Source organism: Eptesicus fuscus, chromosome 16 (assembly GCF_027574615.1).
Source record: "Eptesicus fuscus isolate TK198812 chromosome 16, DD_ASM_mEF_20220401, whole genome shotgun sequence".
In the NCBI taxonomy this organism is placed as follows: domain Eukaryota; kingdom Metazoa; phylum Chordata; class Mammalia; order Chiroptera; family Vespertilionidae; genus Eptesicus; species Eptesicus fuscus.
In genome coordinates this window covers 43,037,771-43,059,213 of record NC_072488.1, presented here as the reverse complement: position 1 = coordinate 43,059,213, position 21,443 = coordinate 43,037,771, and the positions used below count along the sequence as shown (strand labels likewise).

Here is a 21,443-nt window from a genome sequence, read left to right as displayed (position 1 = left end):
AATTCAGTGTCTATGTACCAATCACTGGGCTAGGCACTTAGGACACACCACACTGAGTAAACAAAACAAGCAAAAATATATGCCCTTTATTTTATTTCCTTTTAGTTAATTGAATTTATTGGGGTGACACTTGTCAACAATAATATACAGGTTTCAAGTGCACAATTCTACAAGATATCATCTGTACACGGTACTGTGTTCACCACCCCAAGTCAAGTCTCCATCCATCACCATTTATCTCTCCTATACCCTCCTCCATCTCCACCCTACAATCACCACACTGTTATCCGTGTCCATGAGTTCTCTTTTTTTTTTCTCTCAATCTATCCACCCCCAGCAACCTCCCACACAGATGTCAGCCTGCTCTCTATAAAAATATATGCCCTTTAGAGCTTACACATGCTAGCTGGAGGCTTTTTCTGTGGGAATTGTGTTCTCTAAGTTGAGAATTATCTTTCTCCAGATTTTGTCAAATTAAAAACTGAGACTTTTATTTAAAAAAAAAAAAAAATTGAGTAATGTGACCAGAGAATTCCTGGTGTGGGTGTTGGGAGTCCCAGAGATAAGGCTTTCTTTACTGGAGTATCTGGTGGGGTATCCAGACTATATCATAATGATTTATGACTGAAATTAAAAATGGCAGTTGATAAGCTCCATCCAGTGTTTCCATACAGTTTATATGACAGTAGAGGAAATCTATACCAGATACCTTTAACTAGCTAATTTGCTTCTTTATTCATCTACACTAATAAAAGAGAAATATGTAAATTGACCATACACCCACCTGCCAATCGGGAGTGAGTATGCAAATTAACCCAACAAAGATGACAGGGTAATTTGCATATGCAGGCGTAGAGCAGCCAGGCAGGACGGGACGCCTGCTATGAGGGGGAGGGCAGGGGGCAGAGGGAGCTACAGGAGCGGCACTCTGGCCAGAGCGGAGAAGACTGAAGGCTCTGGCCAGAGCAAAGACTGAAGGCGGCGGCCAGAGCAAAGGCCTGGGTCCTGGGTGCTGGAGGAAAAACGGTGCCAGCAGCCAGGAGAAGAAAGGCCTATTGCACAAATCTTCTGCAATGGGCCTCTAGTAAACAGATAAAAGAAAAAACATATAAATGCACACAAGTGTAGGGGGTGGCTATAGGGCACATGTGGCGTCCAACGTGGGGCCTGAGTTCGGGGGAACTACAATTGTCAGGTGAAAGGATGCTCCAGTGAAGCACGTGCAGAATGCAAAAAGAAGGCAAGGAGCGGAATTTAGCAATAACTAGGTGTAAAACATGGGAAATTGAGGATCGCAGGGAAAGAATTTATACGTATCCATGCTTAAGGCTATGCTCCAAACACGGGGCTGTTGTGTGAGGTATCAACAGTTTCTCGATTTACTGGATTTTGTAAGTAAAACCTGCCCATGGTTTCCTGATTAAGGAAAGGTACTCACTGGTCAGCAGAAAAGGAAAGGGGGCTGCTTTAACTGTGATAAACTAGGGCATTTTGCTAAAGACTGCAATACTAGAAATGAAAGTCAAAGGCCTACAGGGAGTGGAAACAAGCAGCCTGGATTATGTTCAGGATGCAGGAGAGGAAAGCATTGGGCAAATGAATGCCGCTCCAAGACTGATGTTGATGATAATCTAATGCCCCCTAGGCAGGGAAACTTCAAGCGGGGCCAGCCCCGGTCACACCAGACAGTAGGGTCCTTATCCTTGACCCCACTGCAGCCTTTCCAGCCGGCTCAGTAAACCTTTATCATGCCACCCCGGGAAGCACAGGATTGGCAAGCTCTCCCTGGGGTGATAGATCAGGACTCAGGCAATAGCAGAAAGAGCCAATTCTACTTTTAAAAAGCAACTATAAAAACAAAAAAAAGGGGGGGGAGAAGAATGTTATGTGTTACATTTTTTGAATGACAATGCAGAGAGTTGTACAGCGGCCGAAAGGCATTGGGCCTCCTGTACAATAGCCTCTGCGGGGTTAGCCTGGTGGAAGGATGCACAAACTGGACAATGGTTTGGACCAGATCCAATAATGATGTGGGGAAGAGGTTGTGTTTGTATCTTTCCAGAAGGAGCAGCGCAGCCAATTTGGGTGCCAGAGCGTTATGTGCTTCACCACAATGGAACCAGAGAAGCTCCTGGTCCCATCATTCAAAAGACTGAGAGTTGCCCCGATGACAGCAAAGCCGAAAAGGAAGATGACAAAGGGACTGAGGTGCCAACATGGGGTCAGCTGAAGAAGTTAACAACTGAGGCCCAGCAGATGGTAGAAAAGCAGGAAGTGGAAGCTACTCCCTCAATCATGTTTCTGGCCATGCTAGCATTGGTTAGCTGCCAGTCTTCTGCAAACTCTTTCACAGCCAAGTCCGAGGACTCTGAGTAAATCAGCAAAAGAAACTTTAATTTAGTAGAAAAATGTTACTGTAGTTTGATTTCTCTCTTATTTCTTTGTTGCACTGGGATTCTTTTGTTAATAGCAAGAGTTTTGTTCTTGATGTTTAAGTTTTAAAATGTTAACATGTCTGTAGTTTGGGGTTTACATTGACATTGTTTTGTTATTGTTTTAATAGCCAGAGTTTTGTTCTTTTATTTATTTATACATATATATATAATTGATTTTTTACAGAGAGGGAGAGGGATAGACAGTTAGAAACATCAATGAGAGAGAAACATCGATCAGCTGCCTCTTGCACACGTGCTACTGGGGATGTACCTGCAACCAAGGTACATGCTCTTGACTGGAATTGAACCTAGGACCCTTCAGTCCGCAGGCCGACACTATCCACTGAGCCAAACCGGTTAGGGCAGAGAGTTTTTTCCTTGATGTTTAAGTTTTACTTCCATTATAGTGGCTTAAAAATTAAAAAAAGGGTGAGATGTAGGAAGTGGCTACAGGGTTAAGCCTGACCTGTTGGCAAAGCCACAAACAAGTCCCAGCTTAGAGGGCACAGCCCTCTTAGAATAATTAAGCTTGATCTTATGATGCCCCTTAGCTCTTATCTGGGTAGCTAATGGGCTGTGGGAGATGCAGCAAGTGCTGCCAAAACAAGTGAAACTCACAAAAACATTGTAACTACAGTGACCACTACCTTGTTTAGCTCTGGCTATAAAATAAAGGCTCAGCTTGCTGTCTGGATCTTTTTCTGTGGCCTTAGCCAGGCACAGGAGATGCACCTAGACCCAGCTTATTCTCTTTGTCTGTCTGTTCTTCAATCCTTCACCGCCCTCCCACAGGCTTGCTGAACCCTTGGCTGTGCTGGCATGGCACACAAAAGTGAACAAGTATATAAAAATGGCTGAATGTATTATAGACAATTGAAGAGCTTTAAAAACACCTCTAAAGAATATCCTCTCTAAAGATTTTTTTCTAAGAAAAATTCAACAGGATATATAGCATCTGCAAAATTGGTATAGGTGTTATTTCCAGAAAGACAGAACAGTAAAACTGAAGATAAGAAAAAAAATCAAAGAAATAATAAGAGGAAAACATTCCTCAGATCCAGGAACACAGTAATCTTTAGACTTTCACAAATTCTTTCAGTCCTGTAAGAAGGACCTAGAAAATAAGTCCCAAACCAAGATAAAACCTTGCTCACTGCACTAGCCCTATGATCGCCCCTGAAGACTTTTGACTCACCAATGTTCTTAACACCTTTGCTCTTCTAAAAACCTCTTGATTTATTCATGGCATTTACTTCCTTCAGATCTCTCACCTAACTCTACCCCAGGTCTATTCCTGACCACTCTAAAATACACATATTCCCATCCATCACTCTCTATCCTTTTATCTTGATTTGTCTCCATAGCACTTCATTGTACTTTTTACCACTTGACATTATGTATAGTTCTTATCTGTTTATAGTCCATCTCCTCCACTAAATAAGTTCCTTGAAGACTGGGACATTGATTCCTCTGTCATCAATGTATAAAGTATGCTGGCACAGAAAAGGAATTAGACAAATATTTGTTTAATGAATAAATGCTAAAAGCTTTCAAAGAGAAAAATAGAATATATAAAGGTATGGTTACACTCAGCCTGCTCAGCAATACTGGTTAGGAAATAATGAAAGAAAAAAACAATCTGAGCATAGGATTCTCCACCTAGGCAAACTATCAATAAAATATGTAAAGGCAAAATAAAATCAGCTTTAAATATGCAGGGATTCATATTTAAAAGTTTACTGCCCACACATATTTTCTGCAGAAAATCATTTGACAATGCACTCTAGCAAACAGTAAAGTAATCCAAGAAAATGGGAGATACAGAATCCAAGAAATAACAAAAATAACTCAGAAGAGCAACAACAACAACAAAAAAATCAAAGATGTACCATTGCATTAGCTTCCTCACTCCCAAGCTGCAAGGGCCGTTCCTTTACCTTTATAACTTTTTCCCTAGGTCCATTCCTTCTACAAATCACTTTTTCTACCTCTATGATTTTATAACTAAATGTTTTCATATATATATATGGTTGGTTTACAAAGAAAATGGCAATAAATTTAGAAAAGAGTTCAGAAGAATAGCTTCTATTTAAGTTATATGACCTGAATGACAAAAAAAGACCATCTTCTTTCAACAAAAAAACAATTCCTAAACTATACAGGAAAGCCATCCTATCTAATAAAAGAGTAACATGCAAATTAACCATCACTCCACTACACACGCAAACCACGCCCATCGGCCAATCAGGAGTGAGTATGCAAATTAACCCAACCAAGATGGCTGTGGCCACAGAGCAAGCAGGAGGCTTGGGTTTCCCCGGCAATGGAGGAAGCCAAGCTTTCCGCACACCCTGGCGGGCCCAGGTCTCCACTCAAGGCTACAAAGTTTCAACTATAGAAGATAAATAAATCCCAACAAAAATGGCTGTGGCCATGGAGCTGGAGAGAGCAGGAGGCTTGAGTTGCTCCCAGCGATGGAGGAAGCCAAGCTCCCACAGCCCTGGCCTCTGCTACAAAGTTTCAATTACAGAAGATAAATAAATCCCAAGAAAAATGGCTGCGGCCACGGAGCAAGCAGGAGGTTTGGTTCTGCTCAAGGCTACAAAGTTTCAATTATAGAAGATAAATAAATCCCAGATACCAGGGCCTCTGCTTGGGTCACCAGGGGGCGTGGCCGGCCTGCAAACGACCACAGCCCCTGAACCCAGGCCACCCCACGCCCCAAGGGAACCCCTACCCTGATCCGGGACACCCTTCAGGGCAAACTAGCTGGCCTCCACCCCCACCCGTGCACCAGGCCTCTATCCTATCTAAAAAAAGAGTAATATGCAAATTGACCATCACTCCAACACACAAGATAGCTGCCTCAATGTGGACACAAGATGGCTGCCACAAGATGGCCAGCAGGGGAGGGCAGTTGGGAGAGACCAGGCCTGTAAGGGAGGGCAGTTGGGGGCGACCGGGCCTGCAGGGAAGGGCAGTTGGGGGAGATCCAGGCCTGCAGGGGACAGCAGTTGGGGGGGACAAGGCCTGCAGGGGAGGGCAGTTAGGGGCAAACAGGGATCGGGCCTAACCGGGCAGTCAGGCATCTCTCGAGGGGTAAGCTGGGCTAAGGGACAACCCCCCCTCTCCCCCCTCCGTGCAGATTGGAGAGGGTGCAGGCTGGGCTGAGGGACACGCCCCCCCACCGTGCACGAATTTTGTGCACTGGGCCTCTGGTATTCTAAATAATGAAGAAAACGAAAACAATGTCATTTTGGGAAATGATTTGGAATATAAGTCACCTCCGAGCATATAAGTTATAGACATGTATTTCCTTCTTTATAGATCCCCTCTTGTCACTATGAATTCTGAAGTAAATCTATATATATATAGAATCCTAAGCAACCGTTTGACTGGTTGCTATGATGCACACTGACCACCAGGAGGCATACGCTCAATGCAGGAACTGCCCCTGGTGGTCAGTGCGTTTCCACAGCATGAGTGCCACTCAGCTGACCAATGGGTGCCAGACACTGGGCTCACAGCTGGTAAACACAGCTGCGGTGGCATGAGCCTCTCCCGCTTCCAGGGCAGCGCTACCACGACAGGTACAGCAGGGCCGGGATGAGCGGGAGCGGTGCCCAGACCGGTCGCGGGCTCCTCCCCGGCCGCCTGCCGCTTCGTGCACTACTACATCCCCCGAGGGGTCCCAGATTGCAAGAGGGCGCGGGCCATGCTCAGGGACCCCACCGGTGCACAAATCTGTACACCAGGCCTCTAGTATCTTCATAATCAAGATGTCAAAAAAAGTAGACATTAGTTTTCAGTACTCAGAATTAAGCTTTCATGCTTCATATACTTGAAACTATAATTACAGAACTAAAGACTGAAATGTACTACATATAGAAGTAACTTACAGATAACAGAAATGGGGAGGACCATTTGAAGACAGGGTAATATAAGAATGTTATAATTCATTATAAACATGATAAATTAAAAACTATTATTTAAAAACTCTGGGTGCAGGAATCATTTTAATTTCATAGTCTAATCCCTAGCTTAGGGCTTTCATTATTATACTAGAGGCCCAATGCATGAAATTTGTGCAAGGGGCTTGGTCCCTACCACTGCAGCCCCTGCTGCCACGGCTTCGTCCAGAAGGACGTTTGGTCTAATTAGCATATTACGCTTTTATTATAGACCATTACAATACCTTGAAGTCTACCTGCCTCTACTATCCAATATGTCTTTTATTGGATAGATAAAATAGACACTATGTGTGACATGCTCAAGTCACAAGGCTAACTTATTAGTGATGTATCTAAGACTTTTACAATAAGCCAAATGGGATCTCCAATCTACTAAGATGTAAGAATAAGATTATGAGTAAGGGTTCAGAAAGTAACGTAGCAATGTTGGCAGAGGTTTTATGTAATTACTGAACTTAGTTGAACAAAGAAATAATTTTAAAATGCATAAAAATAATTTTAAAAACACAATGTTCTGTTGAGAAACAAGAACTAAAAATTTCCAAATTTTTACTGAAATAACCAGGTTAAACAACTCCTTCAATTTGTGCTTGGTCAGTACCTATCTGATGCATTTACTTATAGGTGCTCTATTTAATTTGGTTTTAATGTGAATTTTCATTTTCTTGAGCTACACAAGATTTTTGGCATATTAACAAACAAAAAACATTCAGTCACCAAATATAAGCCCTATTGTTTATCCACTGCTACTGATACACATACAATGAAACTGTTAAAAAACATGAATTTGAATTTCAAAGGTGGACTATTTGTAGTGTTCATACATGTATTATTACTGCATAAGCCAAGAACCTGTAAAATCTTATTTCTTATACAAGAGGAAAGTTTATAGTAAATACAATTTAAATAAATAAAAGAATGAAAAAAGTTCTTTATACCAGGGCAAAGCCAAAATGAACTCAAAGTAGTCTCTGAATTCTGGAGATAACAATATCACACAAATGGAATCACTCTACACATATGTCCAAAATAAGTTTTATGCTAACTTTCCAAAATTACCTCAATTTATTCTCAAATTTATACTGCTCCGTAACACAAAAATTGGCAGTGATTGCAAAACAAATTTTTAAATGAAAGAATCTAAATGCAAACCAGTTTGATTACTGTCCAAGAATATCATTTTTGAAATTACCTTCAGTGTATATCACCTAGCTTTGGGAGAATGACCTTTATGCTTTATTTTCTAACAGCACAAAAGTTGATACAAAAAAAAAATCTTACCTCTAATGAGTCCACCTTTGGAGATAATGTACAGGTCAATACATGGTCACCTATGTTCTGTGGATTTTGTTTCAGAAAGCTGTACATTGACTGAGCAGATTCAGGACTATCTAACTGAAGAATTGCCTTTAGAGAAGATAAAGAAAGGTAAGAATAGTTCCTAAAAACATTAAAAAAAGAATTACCGTATCACCCAGCAATTCCACTATTTGGTATATATCCAAAAGGATTGAAAGGAGGGACTTGAACAAATATTTGTATATTGATGTTCGTTATTCACAACTAGAGGCCCGGTGCACAAAATTCGTGCATGGGTAGGGTCCCTAGGCCTGGCAGGCGATCAGGGCTTTCCTTCCCTGGCTTCCCTGGCTGCTGGCTGGGGCCTTCCTTTGTTCCACACCGCCCCCTGGTGGTCAGCACATGTCACAGCGAGCAATCGAACTCTTAAGTCTCCTGGTTGAACTTCCAAGGGGACACTTTGCATATATATATATATATATATATATATATATATATATACACACACACACACACACACACACACACACACACATACATACATACTAGAGGCCCGGTGCACAAAAGGTGACAGCAACCCAAGTGTTCTTCCACAGTGTGGAATATACAAACAATGGAATATTATTTAGCCTTAAAAAGAAAATTCTGATATATGCTATAACACATGTTGGGAGACATTATGCTAAGTGAAATAAGTCAGTTACAAAAGGACAAATAATGTATGATTCCACTTATATGAGGTACCTAGTCAAATTCATAGAGACAGAAAGCAGAATGGTAGAATGGTGGCTGCCAGGGGCTAGGAAGAGTGAGAATGTGGAGTTACTATTTAATGGAAAGATGGATAGTGGTGATGACTGCACAATGTGAATATGCTTAATGCCTCTGAACTAACATTTAAATATAGTTAGGTAGTAAATTTTATGTGATTTTACAATAAAATATTTTTTAATTTTTAAAAGTATGAATATTTGTTTTTCCAGATTTCAAACATGTGATTTAAAAGATAAGGTTAATCCTTATTTCAAAGTAAACAAGAGAAAACAATCCTTAAAACGTTGCCAAGTCAAGGCAAAATGAAAAGGAGTGTGGCTCAGTTGGTTGGAGCATTGTCCCGACACCTATTGGTTCAATTCTGGGTAAGATCCCTGATCGGGGTGTGTGCAGGAGGCTAATAAGAGAATTCAAATTTTAAAACAAAAAGTTAACTGAGCAAAGTAGGGGATGAAGAAGAACCGAGAATTAAAAATGTCTAAAGTAATTATTTAGAATTCCTATGCCATCTGTCATCTCCCTTCCATCCTATATCACTATTTCTAAAGTACCAAACATGTTCTATGTATCAGTTAGAAGCAGGTCAGAGAAATTAATAAGTAGTTGTTGGTCAATCAGCTACTTTTTATAAAGCAAATATTTCCAACTTTCATATGAAACCGTAATTTTCTAGGTAATATAAGGTTGATCAAAATCTACTTTTAATGGACATGTATCTGAATTAAACATTAAAAACAGAGGGCATAACAAATGTAAAGAAGCTAATGTCTTTTAAGGGAAGAAGCCAAAGCATAGAAGTAAAGAATGATCATTTTATACTTCTTTCCATATAACTAAACAGAGAGACCCAACTCTTTAGGTGTTTTAGGCTGGAAGGGACTTTAGAAAATACCTGGCAACACCCTTTCATTTTACAAATAAAATGTGTAAACCAACTTAGCCAAGGTATAAAGGTGGTTAAAGCTAGATGAACTCAAGTCTAAAACTTCCCCATAAGTTAATGCTCTTTGCACTATTATCTTTCATTTGTTGTGCAAGTTTTATTTCCCCTTAAAACTAGGTTCTAAGAGAGAGAAAGATCCTCTTCCTTCTTGTCACAGCCCAAAGAAAATACACTGTTCTACCATAATTCTGCTATGAGGCTGAGCAATGCTTATAGGTGCTTCAGTTCAGAAGCTGAATTAAAAGTTGCAGACCATAATAATACATGATTTAGTTTTATATTCTTTACAGAACATACAAATAAAAATAGAAGGGACTTCGTTACCTTGTTTTTATTACTCAAGAATACATGGTGATCCACTTTTCCAAACTGAAGTCCAACACAAAGTATACACTGAAGTCCATCTTCTGGCAAGTTATTAAGATGTATAAATCGATTGTATATTTTTTCTATGTTTGCCTATAATATTTTTTGAGAGAGAGCATAGGAAAAGAAAAACAGTGCTGAAGTATCAAATGTATAATGTAAGTATCAAATGTATAACATAGATTAACAGCATTTAATTTTAAAATTAGTGCTAAGGTTTCTTTTCATTTCTAGCAGGTGAACACATAAACAACCAAGGCTTCTATCAATTAAACAAGTCTAGGAAAGCACTTAATGCAAAACTCACCTCTGGATTATTTTCTTTAATCAAGGCTGTAAATATAGCTTCCTAGGAAAGCAAAATGGAACAAGGTTGAAGGTGTACATCATTCCTCATTCATATTTTTAATTAGTCAAGATTTATAATAAAATAGCATTTATGAATAATCATTAAGCACTGTTTCATAAAATTAATTCAGCAAAAGTTCTGTTACTTCCACATCTTTCCTTCTTCTTAAAACAAGTTATGCAAGTCGCAACCTACCCATAAACCTAATTTATCCTATTCCCCTAAGTAGTACAATAAAGATTAATAAGGTTGTACCATTTAGGGGAGGACATTCAAATTCACAGACAAGGAATAAGATATTTAATTTAGCAGATAGTAAGAGATTCAAATTATAAAACAAAAAGTTAACTAAGCAAAGTAGGGGATGAGGAAGAACAAAGATGTAGGCTAGTAAAAAAAAAAATACCCAACAAAACACAGAATATTAAGTGTATAGCAATTTGGTGCTAATTATAAAAAAGCCAAGAGTGGCGTGCATGAGACAAGACGGTCAAGCTAATCGAAGGCTTACATATACAAGAAGGGAACTTTATCTTATGAGACTATGGTTTTTAATACTACTAACATGTATAAAACAATCCCAGTAATTGCACCACATTAAGTGATTCTCAATAGAAGGCTTTTTCAAAATTAGATGCATTTCTACCTTTCTCTAGAGATTCTAACATTTCTGCCTCATGCCTCTTAGCAATTGATAATAGGCCACACAGAAACAACGAAGAGTTTCTAAGTCAGTTAAATTTGAACAGATTCGAATTTTATGTCAGTCTTGGGACTTTGTGGAGAAAGATTTTCAGGGAAACAAAAACGGAGGTAGAGCTAAGTCCTGTGCACCACAGGGTTGTGGTTCCATCACCGGCCAGGCACATGCAAGAGGAAACCAACCGATCAGTGTTTTTCTCTGACATCGATATTTCTCTCTCTCCCCCTCTCCCTTTCTAGAATCAATGAAAAACATATTTTTGGGTGAGGATTAAAAAAAAGGGGGGGGCCTAGCAGGTTTGGCTCATTGGATAGAGTATCAGTCCACTGACTGAAAGGTCCTGGGTTGTAGGTTCGATTCCCAGCCCAGGTTGTGTGTGGGAGGCAACCAGTCAATGTGTCCCTCTCACAATGATGTTTCTGTCTCTCCCCTTACCTTCCACTTTCTAAAAATCAATGGAAAAATATCCTCCAGTGAGGATTAACAACAACAACAAATGAAGGTAAAGGATACAAAGAACTACTTTACTAGGAGGTTTTAAGAAGTGAAGCAATGGTGAAATGGTGAATGGAACAAACAGGGAACAAACTCCAGAAATGTTTAGAATTTAAGAGACAAGATTTAGTGACAAATGGTTTATAATAAATGAGAGAAAAAAACTGAAGATAACTCTGGGTATGACAGATAATGGCAGAGATAAGGATCCAAACAGTGGTACAGACAATACTCTACAAACAATAGTTCACCTTCCCCCCAATCGAACATACAAGAGGAATAGGAGTCCCTCAAAATGGAAGTAACTCTAAAATAGTGAGATGGCAGGCACTGGAAGGACAGAAAGATTCTTTCTCACTGTCTGAGAGAAAATGTGAACCAAAGAAAAAAACTAAAAAATATAATAGGCTACAATAAATTTAATAAAAATGTAATTTAAATGATACTATTATTTACCTCATCTTTTACACTCATGTTTTCAGGAGCCATACTTATTGAGAGTTGATTTCCATCCACTGATATTGGGAAGCAGGTATAAAATTTTATCATAGAATCTGCAGATTTTCTATTTATTTCTATAATTGCCTTTTAAAACAAATTACAAGAATGGAAAAAAGTCTTATTTAAGTTACTTATTTAGTCACTTTTTCTTGAAAATATTTAATACTTAAGGAATCAAATAAATTGAAAAACTTAGTAAATATTTTGAAGATAAAAAATGCATTCCTCAGAAACATGAGGCCAATAAATTCAGTATACTACAACCATAAGCAAGAAATAATGAATAACTGAACTCATAATGCAACACTAAAGAAAAAAACAGATGACATTCTAGTAAATGGCATTAAGAAAAACCTTATTTATCACTTATTATAAAAATTCCTTACCTTAAAACAACTTAATTATTTTGAGGTACTACTTTTAAACCTTTTCTTTGTGAACTTAATGTTTTTCAAAATATGCTTGAAGAGAAGAACAGCTATCTGTTATCAACACTTACCTTTTTATGAGATGATAAAATCAAAATATCCTTTGTATCACCAAACGGTTTTACTAGGTTGTAAACTTCTTCTATAGAATATCCTTTATTTGGCAAATTAGAAATAAGTACCACACACATTTCCTCTGTTTCCTTCAAAACAAATTTAAGAACTGACATTAAAAAATTTTTAGCTGCTTTTATATTTACCTAAGCTTACATTGCAGATAATGTTATGTTAGTATTTAAGTTGCATTTATTATTAAAATTGACCAATTCTGAAAGTTGGTCTGAACTTCAAATTAAAATCAAATTTCCTATCTTCAAGTACATAGAATAATTTCAGCCATACCACCTGTCCTCTAATCAAGATCTTTAATTCTTTTTCTCAATAATGGTTTAAAAACACTAATTTGTCTCTGACTACACTTTCTTCCTTTTAGCTACATATCCTTTTATCTTACTGAATAAAATAATCACTTTTAGACAATATGAAAAAAGCTCACCTGGTCTTTCAGCATCCTTACCCCATAACCCAACCTCCACTACAAAGTAAATACTTTCTTTTCTGCATTCTCTTCTATCAGATCTATTTTATTCTTCAAGATGACTCATCAATGCCAATATTTCCTTTAGTAAATGTTGGGGAAATCCCCAAAGATTTACAATAGTAAATTTGCCAACTTTTGACTTTTCTTTTGGAAAAAAGGTGGGAAGTTATAATTTTCATAAATGAGTTAAGAATGATTTTAACTAGTATGTCAACTGTGTTCATAAATGGTTTCTTCTAAAGTGCTTTAAGTAAATTTAAAATACTCTATTAGTGCTTTAAAATATTCTTCCTAAAACAAAATAGGAAGACATACTACTTCCTACTTGGAAAATGGATCTATCAGTCAAAAGTAAGCTTATGCTTAGCACCTGAATGATCACAAAATTTTAACCAATAAAATCTAAATTAATGAGATTTTAATATATTCATAATACCAGATGTAACTACAGGAAAACAATTAATGACGACTTGATGCACTTCAAATAAAAGTGCAAACCCCACTTGCTCCTCTAAAAACACAACAAACTAATATCCTATCTAATAAAAGAGTAATATGCAAATTGACCATCACTCCAACACACAAGATGGCTGCCCCCATGTAGTCAAAGATGGCTGCCCCCATGTGGACACAAGATGGCTGGCACAAGATGGCCAGCAGGGGAGGGCAGTTGGGAGGGACCAGGCCTGCAAGGGAGGGCAGTTGGGGGCAATCAAGCCTGCAGGGGAGGGCAGTTAGGGGTGACCAGGCTGGCAGAGGAGAGAAGTTGGGGTGACCGGGCCTGCAGGGAAGGGCAGTTGGGGGGGGGGGACCCCAGGCCTGTAGGGAAGAGCAGTTGGGGGGGACCAGGCCTGCAGGGGAGGACAGTTAGGGGTGACCAGGCCTTCAGGGGAGGGCAGTTAAGGGCAATTGGGCTGGCAGGGTAGCAGTTAGGTGTTGATCAGGCTGGCAGGGGAGTGGTTAGGGGGTGATCAGGCTGGCAGGCAGAAGCAGTTAAGGGCAATCAGGCAGGCAGGCGAGTGGTTGGGAGCCAGCAGTCCTGGATTGTGAGAGGGATGTCCGACTGCCAGATTAGACCTGATCCCACAGAGATCAGGCCTCATCGGACAGTCAGACATCCCTCGAGGGCTCCCAGATTGGAGAGGGTGCAGGCTGGGCTGAGGAACCTCCACCCCCGTGCACGAATTTCATGCACCGGGCCTCTAGTTCTAAATATTAACATATCACCCTGGCTGGTATGCTCAGTGGTTAGAGCATCAGCCTGAGCATTGAAGGGTCTCAGGTTCCATTCCTGGTCAAGGGCAGTAACTGGATTTGCAGGTTCGTCCTGGCCCAGTCCACCCAATCAGGGCTAATGTGGGAGGAACCCATTCGCTTGTATAGATGTCTCTCTCTCTCCCATCTCCCATCCCCTTCTGTTCTCTCTAAAAAACAATGGAAAAATATCCTTGGTTGAGGATTAACAAAAAATAATAAAAACTTGTATACTTATTAATATTCTGTTCCTAAATTTTTAGGACTTAATCTGCAGCTCAAGCTTTTGAACTCAACCCATATTTTAAAAGTTTTTCTTTTTCTTTTTATAAAGTGGGGTTTTTTTCACCATGCCAAATCATGCACATTTTTGTTGTTGTTAATTGTCACCCTAGGATATTTTTCCATTGATTTTTAGAGAGTGGAAGGGAGAGGGAGACACAGAGACAAAGAAACATTGATGCGAGAAAGAGACATCGATTGGTTATCTCCCACATGCACCCCGACCAGGGTTGGGATTGAACCTGCAACCGAGGTATGTGCCCTTGACTGGAATTGAACCCCTAACCTTTCAGTCCAAGGGCCAGCATTCTATCCACTGAGCCAAACTGGCTGGGACTCTTGTACATTTTTATGTGGATTTATAGTAAAAGAAAATATACTGCGTCAAAATTTCCTAAACTTTAAAAAAGGTGAAAGATAAAAAAAAGTGAAATATGAAAACTGACCTTGTTATTAACTGTTTCATTTTCTGTGACCACCAAAGCAGCTTCTTAAAATACAAAATAAAATAAGAATTCATGCAGCTGTATTTCATTTATCAAGATCCTAAAATGTACTACATAGTAACTACATGAAAATGTATAAAACTGACAAAAGAGTAAAGAATTTAAGTAGGAAGTAGCTACAGCAGTAACAATGGGTTTTAAATAATACATTTAGTTTTATCCCAAGAACAAAATTTCAGAATAATCAAGAGACAGGGTACAGAGCTGAATCCTAATAGTATTAATTTCACTTAGCTTATGACCGTGGTATTTAAAAGTATACATACATACATACATATATCACATGAAATTAAACACTTTATTTTCTTAAAATTTAAATTTTCTATCTTTAACGTAAGAGAACAAAATAAAATTTCTATTGGCCTACCTGAAGTAGTTTCTTTAGCACTATTTTCAGTGGCTTTGACTTCCATACTGGTCTTTATTTCAGAGTTTTCTGCATGAAACAGTCTGCTTTAATAGTCTAGAAAAACACACTAATATAATTAAACTAATGAATCTAAAAAGAAACTTAGGCTATTTTTATTTTGTCACTTCAACTCTCTTTAGGATGACCTGGTTTAAGTCAAAGCTAACACAAGTTTCTCTTTGAAAACAAAACAATCCCTTTCAAGATTTTTAAACAATAATTTCAAAATATACCTTGAATGTACACCAAGAGGATCTAAAGAAAACATGAAATGACAGCATTTTAAAGTTACCTTGTACAGTCAGAGGTTTATTGGCATCTTTGTTTTTGACAATGCCAGCCTTTTTGACTTCTAGAGACTTCTTTCCACTGGACTTTGCTGTCAAAAGCAAAATTGAACCATTATTCTAAGGGTCTGTTTGGTTATTTAGTATGTTTCACACTAATATATTAGTAAGCAAGTAGTGCACCTTAATTATAAAAGCAGTTATTTTCTACATATTTACTTCCATTTATTTATTTTTTATTGTTTAAAGTATTACATATGTCTCCTTTCCATTTATTTTCAATAACTGTTTACCAATAAGATTTAAAGCAAATGTAAACTGAGATACAATTTTTGTTGATGGCCATTAATGAGCCACAAATTTAACCCTCAAGATGACAGAGGCACATTATAATCACACTCACACAAATCATATTTTATAACTTCTACAAAGGTTCTTTAGTCTATTTGGAAAAATAGTAATACTAAACAGAGCATGTTAAACATTATGTTTTGTTTTTTTTTTTACAGAGAGGAAGAGAGAGGGACAGAAAGCTAGAAACATCGATGAGAGAGAAACATCGATCAGCTGCCTCTTGCACACCCCCTACTGGGGATGTCCCGCAACCAAGGTACATGCCCTTGACCGGAATCGAACCCGGGACCCTTCAGTCTGCAGGCCGACGCTCTATCCACTGAGCCAAACCGGTTTCGGCAACATTATGTTTATTTAAAACTAGAGGCCCAGTGCACGAAATTTGTGCACTCGAGGAGAGGGTGTACCTTATCCCGGCCTGCACCCTCTCGCAGTCGGACATCCTTAGCAATACTGCAGAGGCGGGAGAGGCTCCTGCCACCTCTGCTGCGCTCGCCAGCCGTGAGCCCGGCTTCTGGTGCACTGACCACCAGGAGGCAGCTCCTGCACTGAGCATCTTCCCCCTGGTGGTCAGTGCACATCATAGCAACCGGTTGTTCCTCTGTTTGGTCAATTTGCATATTAGCCTTTTATTATATTATTATATAGGATAGTGTTCCATTTCTTTATAAAGGAAATACATTCTTGTAACATGGAAAGAAAAAAAAATCTTCACAGTAATAAACATCAGAACTGTACAAGCTAGGGAAGGTAATATGAAGTGATAGCTCTAAAAAAAATAAGGAAAACAAAGATTGAACAATTTGTAGGGGGGAAGTGGCAGAGCAGCCTGTAATTATAAGGCAAAATAGGCTTATAGTTGTCCATATGGAAAATAATACAATACTTAATAAATAATAATATAAACATGACACATGAAATTTTTGACCCTGTATAGCTGTCAAAAATGTTTCAATAGAAAATATGTCAATGGTAGAAAATGTCAAAGACCAAAGTACCAAAAATTTAAAGTCCTGTATGTTTTAGATTTTAAATACTAAACTTTTCAAGATGTTATTAGGTACTAAAAGCTATATAAATTTAAAACTTGTGTATTTAATTTTATTGTTGACAGTATTACATATGTCCCCCCATAACTGCCCCCCCTCCCAGGCCTTCACCACACTATTTTTTGTGTCCTTTGATATCATTGTATTATATTCTTTTTTGAAAAAAATATTTTTATTGATTTCAGAGAGGAAGGGAGAGGGACAGAGAGATAGAAACATCAATGATGAGAATCATTGATTGGTTGCCTCCCACTGGGGATCAAACCCGTAACCCGGACATGTGCCCTTGACCAAAATCGAACCTGGGACCCTTCAGTTCGCAGGCCAATGCTCCATCCAATGAGCCAAGCCAGCCAGGGCATTGTATTATGTTCTTTAAGACAGTTTAAGAATATACTTAAAATGGAGCCAGAAAGAGACTTTGCTTGGGGCAATGGGTGCACCAAGCAACTATTATATGAACATTCTCGCTCTGCCTGCCACTAACAATGATATTTGCCAGTTCAACACTGCTTCCTTTCCTTTCTACCATTATAGGGAAGATGCAGTGTACCAATGATGTTTTATTGAGTTGTACGCTTGAAACACAGCCAATGTCACCCCAATAAATTCAATAAAATGAATAAATAAAATATAGTTTGAAGTAGGGAATATAGTCAATAATATTTTAATTACTATGGATGGTTTCAGGTGGGTACTAGACTTACTGGGGGGAATCACTTTGTAAGTTATATAAATGTCTAATGACTATGCCGTAAACTTGAAACTAATACAACATTGAATGTCAATTGCAAAAACAAACATACTTAATAACACCTCTCCCTCCCAACAGTCTTACCTGTTTTGATTGAAGCTTTATTAGCTTTAGCAGCTACAGTTACCACAGATTTTACAGAACCCGCTGATTTCCCTAAATCAGAAAAAGTTGTGGTCAAAACTGGTTAATTTTTAACCAATAGCAACAGTCCCCCCAAAAATTCACAAAGAGCGAATATAAGAGCAACAGGCTATGTTTTATCCAAAACATAAAATGCTATCACCTATTGGCACACGGCCTTATTTATTTATTTAGTCTCACCTGAAGATATGTTGTTTTTTATTTATTTTTTAGAGAGGAAGAGAGAGAGGGAGAGGGAGAAGGAAAGGGCGGGCAGAGTGATGGGAAGAGGGAGAAACAGTGATGTGAAAAACATCAATCAGCTGCCTCCCTCAGGTAGGCCCCCACCATGGATTGAACCTGCAATCTAGGTCTGTGCCCTGACCAGGAATGGAACCAGCACCTTTTGGAGTACAATGCTCCAAACAACTGAGCCATCAGGCCAGGGCAACACAGGCCATTTTAAAAAATACAGCAATGATAACCATGTCTTCAAGAAGAAAAGCATCACTGAAGCAAAAATTCAGGAACAAAAAAATGGCATTCAGGCAAGTTAAATAAATCTCTGAATATGTGGATCAACTTGAAGCAAAATTACTAACTGCAAGGATATAAAAATAGTCCCATGTAGTATTTATTTATTTATTTATTTGTCTGTCCGTCTGTCTGTCTGTCTATTGTTAATCCTGTTGCTCTTATATTCGTTGAGGATATTTTCAGTTGATTTTTTTTGGTACTTACATTGCTCTGACCTTTCTTTTTACATTTCCATCTATAACTGCTGCTTATTTTCCAAGATGATGTTTATAAAGACTATGATTATCAAAGTGTCACTAAAAAGATCACCACAAAACCCTTTCCATTCAGAAAACAACAGGAAATTTAGCTCTGAAAATTAGGATTCATAACAACTAGCAAGGTAGTATGAGGGAAAAGCCTAGATCAGAAGCCGGTAGCTCCAAGTTAAATTCCAAGTTAAGTTGTGAAGACTTGGGGGCATTAATCGGTTTCTGTGCACGTTTTCCCATTTATAAATAAGGATGGTAACTGCCGTAATTATCTAACAGAGCCGTGTGAGAATATGAACATGCTCAGAAAAGTTATATAAAGGAAAAGTATTGACATCCACAACAACCAACTGAAAATAGTTTATAAATTTACCCGTATATCCAAAGACAGACCTAATCTTTGCTCAAAAAGAACAATACTAATCCTTATGAATTGTCACTTGTCATTAAAAATATTGTCACACTGCAGTAACCTGAGTACTAATGAGCCCTTAAATTATTTTTCACCTATCTCTATGTTATTACAAGTCAATTCACTTCACTACTTCTAAAGGGGACCAGAATGTAAGAAAAATATCTAAAATTAATTTCCAATAGTTGAAAGTGGCTTTAGCATCCACTCGCCTAAATCCCCACCAGTGACTCACATATACTTACTATCAAAGCAATATCAAGCTGTTTGCTAAATAAATGCATCTTCAAAACAAGTTTTCTAGCATTCCTGGCATCCTCAGGTTACTGCTTCAAAGCAACTATTATATGAACATTCTGGCTCTGCCACTAACAATGATATTTGCCAATTAAACACTGCTTCCGTTCCTTTCTACCATTATAGGGAAGAATTTAATACACTGACCTCTATCCACTTAATTAACTGGCATTTAGCAGAAATGGGATGGAAAATAATGCAAGGGAAAAGAAAAAAACTACTTTATAACCCATGATAGCCCATAATAACTGCAAAGAGGACATAATTTGCAGTAAATTCATCTGGATTATTTTTTATAAAATAAACAGAAGGAAGACTTAAATAAAAGAGAAAGAGGAAACTATCTCTGATAACCATTATGAGAAATACTTTCCCAGTCAAATGATCTTATTTTTATAATTACCGGAAGGGAAGAGCATTATCTACTAAATCTCATTCCTAAAAATTTCTAGATGACTATAAATTTCAAAGATTAGTATACATTCAGCACATACCATTTCACATGAAATCCAACACTACTGCTACATACTTCTTAAATGACTTAAAGTTTACTAATATGTCTAGAATTCTAATAAAAAAACATACCTGAAGATTTATTCCCTTTGCCTACAGATGTCTTAGCTTGTCCAGTTTTGGCTAAAATAACAACAAAAAATATATCAATAACACATTACAAATAATATCATTTAGATTTAGGAGAAACATAACCTGGCAATGATTTTGAAAAAACACTGCAAGAAATATCCTTATACTCATATTTTTATACACATGGAACAGTAACTACAGGTAAATTCTTGGACATAGACTTGCTGATACAAAGGCATAGATTTAAATTTCAACAATATTAAATTGTCCTCCAAAAAGGTTGTACCAATTAATATCCCTATTAATAGAACATAAGAGTAGGGCTTCCCCATTACCACACAAACAAAGTATATAAAAAAAAGTTATTACTCACTCCAATCTGGGATAGACACTGGTATAATTTTTGTTGTCTTAATTATGAGTAAAGTGTCAATTTTCATATGTGTAATTCATCTCTATGATTTGCCTACATTTGTCAATTTATTTTGGGGACTTGTTGAGGTTTTTCTTATTATTTACTAGAGCTTTTTATATTAGCTTATATCACAGAGATAACAGAATATTTCTTCTGTACTACTGATCTTCTATTTATTTATCCAACTATATGAAAACTAGAGGCCCAGTGCATGATTGAATCATGCACATGTAGGGTCCCCTACACGCTTTCGCTTTCGATCGCGGGGGAGCTGGGTGCCTGTCCGCTGGTGCACCAGGCCTTTCAGAAGCCTCCGGCTTGGCGGAGGCTTCTGAAAGGCCTGGTGCCGGAGCAGACAGGCACCCAGCTCCCCCACTTTTGATGGTCCGCTGCGGGACGTGAGTTCACTGCCGGACGTGAGTTCACTGCCCCAGAGGCCCCTTCTGTGCCGCAGCACAGCCATGGCGCAGACGCTGGCTCAATCGGCTACCCCGGCCACCCCGAGTCCTGCCCCATGCTGGCCCAATCGTGGGTGTAGCGGAGTGATGGTAATTTACATATTACTATTTTATTAGGTAGGATATTTTGAATCTTTAACTGTATAATCCTATACAATAAAGAGGTAATATGCAAATTGACCATCACTCCAACACACAAGATGGCCGCCCCCATGGTGGTCAAAGATGGCTGGCCCCATGTGGACACAAGATGGCCACCACAAGATGGCCGGCAGGGGAGGGCAGTTGGGGGCAACCAGACTGGCAAGGGAGGGCAGTTAGGGTGACCAGGCCAGCAGGGGAGGGCACTTAGGGGTGACCAGGCCGGCAGGGGAGGACAGTTAAGGGCAATCGGGCCAGCAGGGGAACAGTTAGGTGTCAATCAGGCTGGCAGGGGAGTGGTTAGGGGGTGATCAGATTGGCAGGCAGAAGCGGTTAGGGACAATCAGGCAGGCAGGCAGGCGAGCGGTTGGGAGCCAGCAGTCCTGGATTGTGAGAGGGATGTCCGACTGCCCGTTTAGGCCTGATCCCACCGGTGGGATCAGGCCTAAACGGGCAGTCGGACA

At 38.8% G+C, this 21,443-nt stretch overlaps 1 protein-coding gene across 1 annotated transcript in view; it reads right to left on the bottom strand.

The window, feature by feature from the left end:
• The window catches only part of ZNF638 (zinc finger protein 638), an 86,098-nt gene that overhangs the window by 18,816 nt on the left and 45,839 nt on the right, over positions 1-21,443 (bottom strand). The window contains exons 11-20 of the mRNA XM_008147479.3: positions 19,966-20,016; positions 17,845-17,916; positions 15,609-15,695; positions 15,275-15,343; positions 14,848-14,891; positions 12,336-12,467; positions 11,792-11,920; positions 10,096-10,137; positions 9,747-9,881; positions 7,688-7,813 (exon numbers count right to left, since the gene is read on the bottom strand). Of these exons, the coding sequence (XP_008145701.2) occupies positions 7,688-7,813; positions 9,747-9,881; positions 10,096-10,137; positions 11,792-11,920; positions 12,336-12,467; positions 14,848-14,891; positions 15,275-15,343; positions 15,609-15,695; positions 17,845-17,916; positions 19,966-20,016 (887 nt within the window). The remainder of the gene's footprint in view (positions 1-7,687; positions 7,814-9,746; positions 9,882-10,095; positions 10,138-11,791; positions 11,921-12,335; positions 12,468-14,847; positions 14,892-15,274; positions 15,344-15,608; positions 15,696-17,844; positions 17,917-19,965; positions 20,017-21,443) is intronic.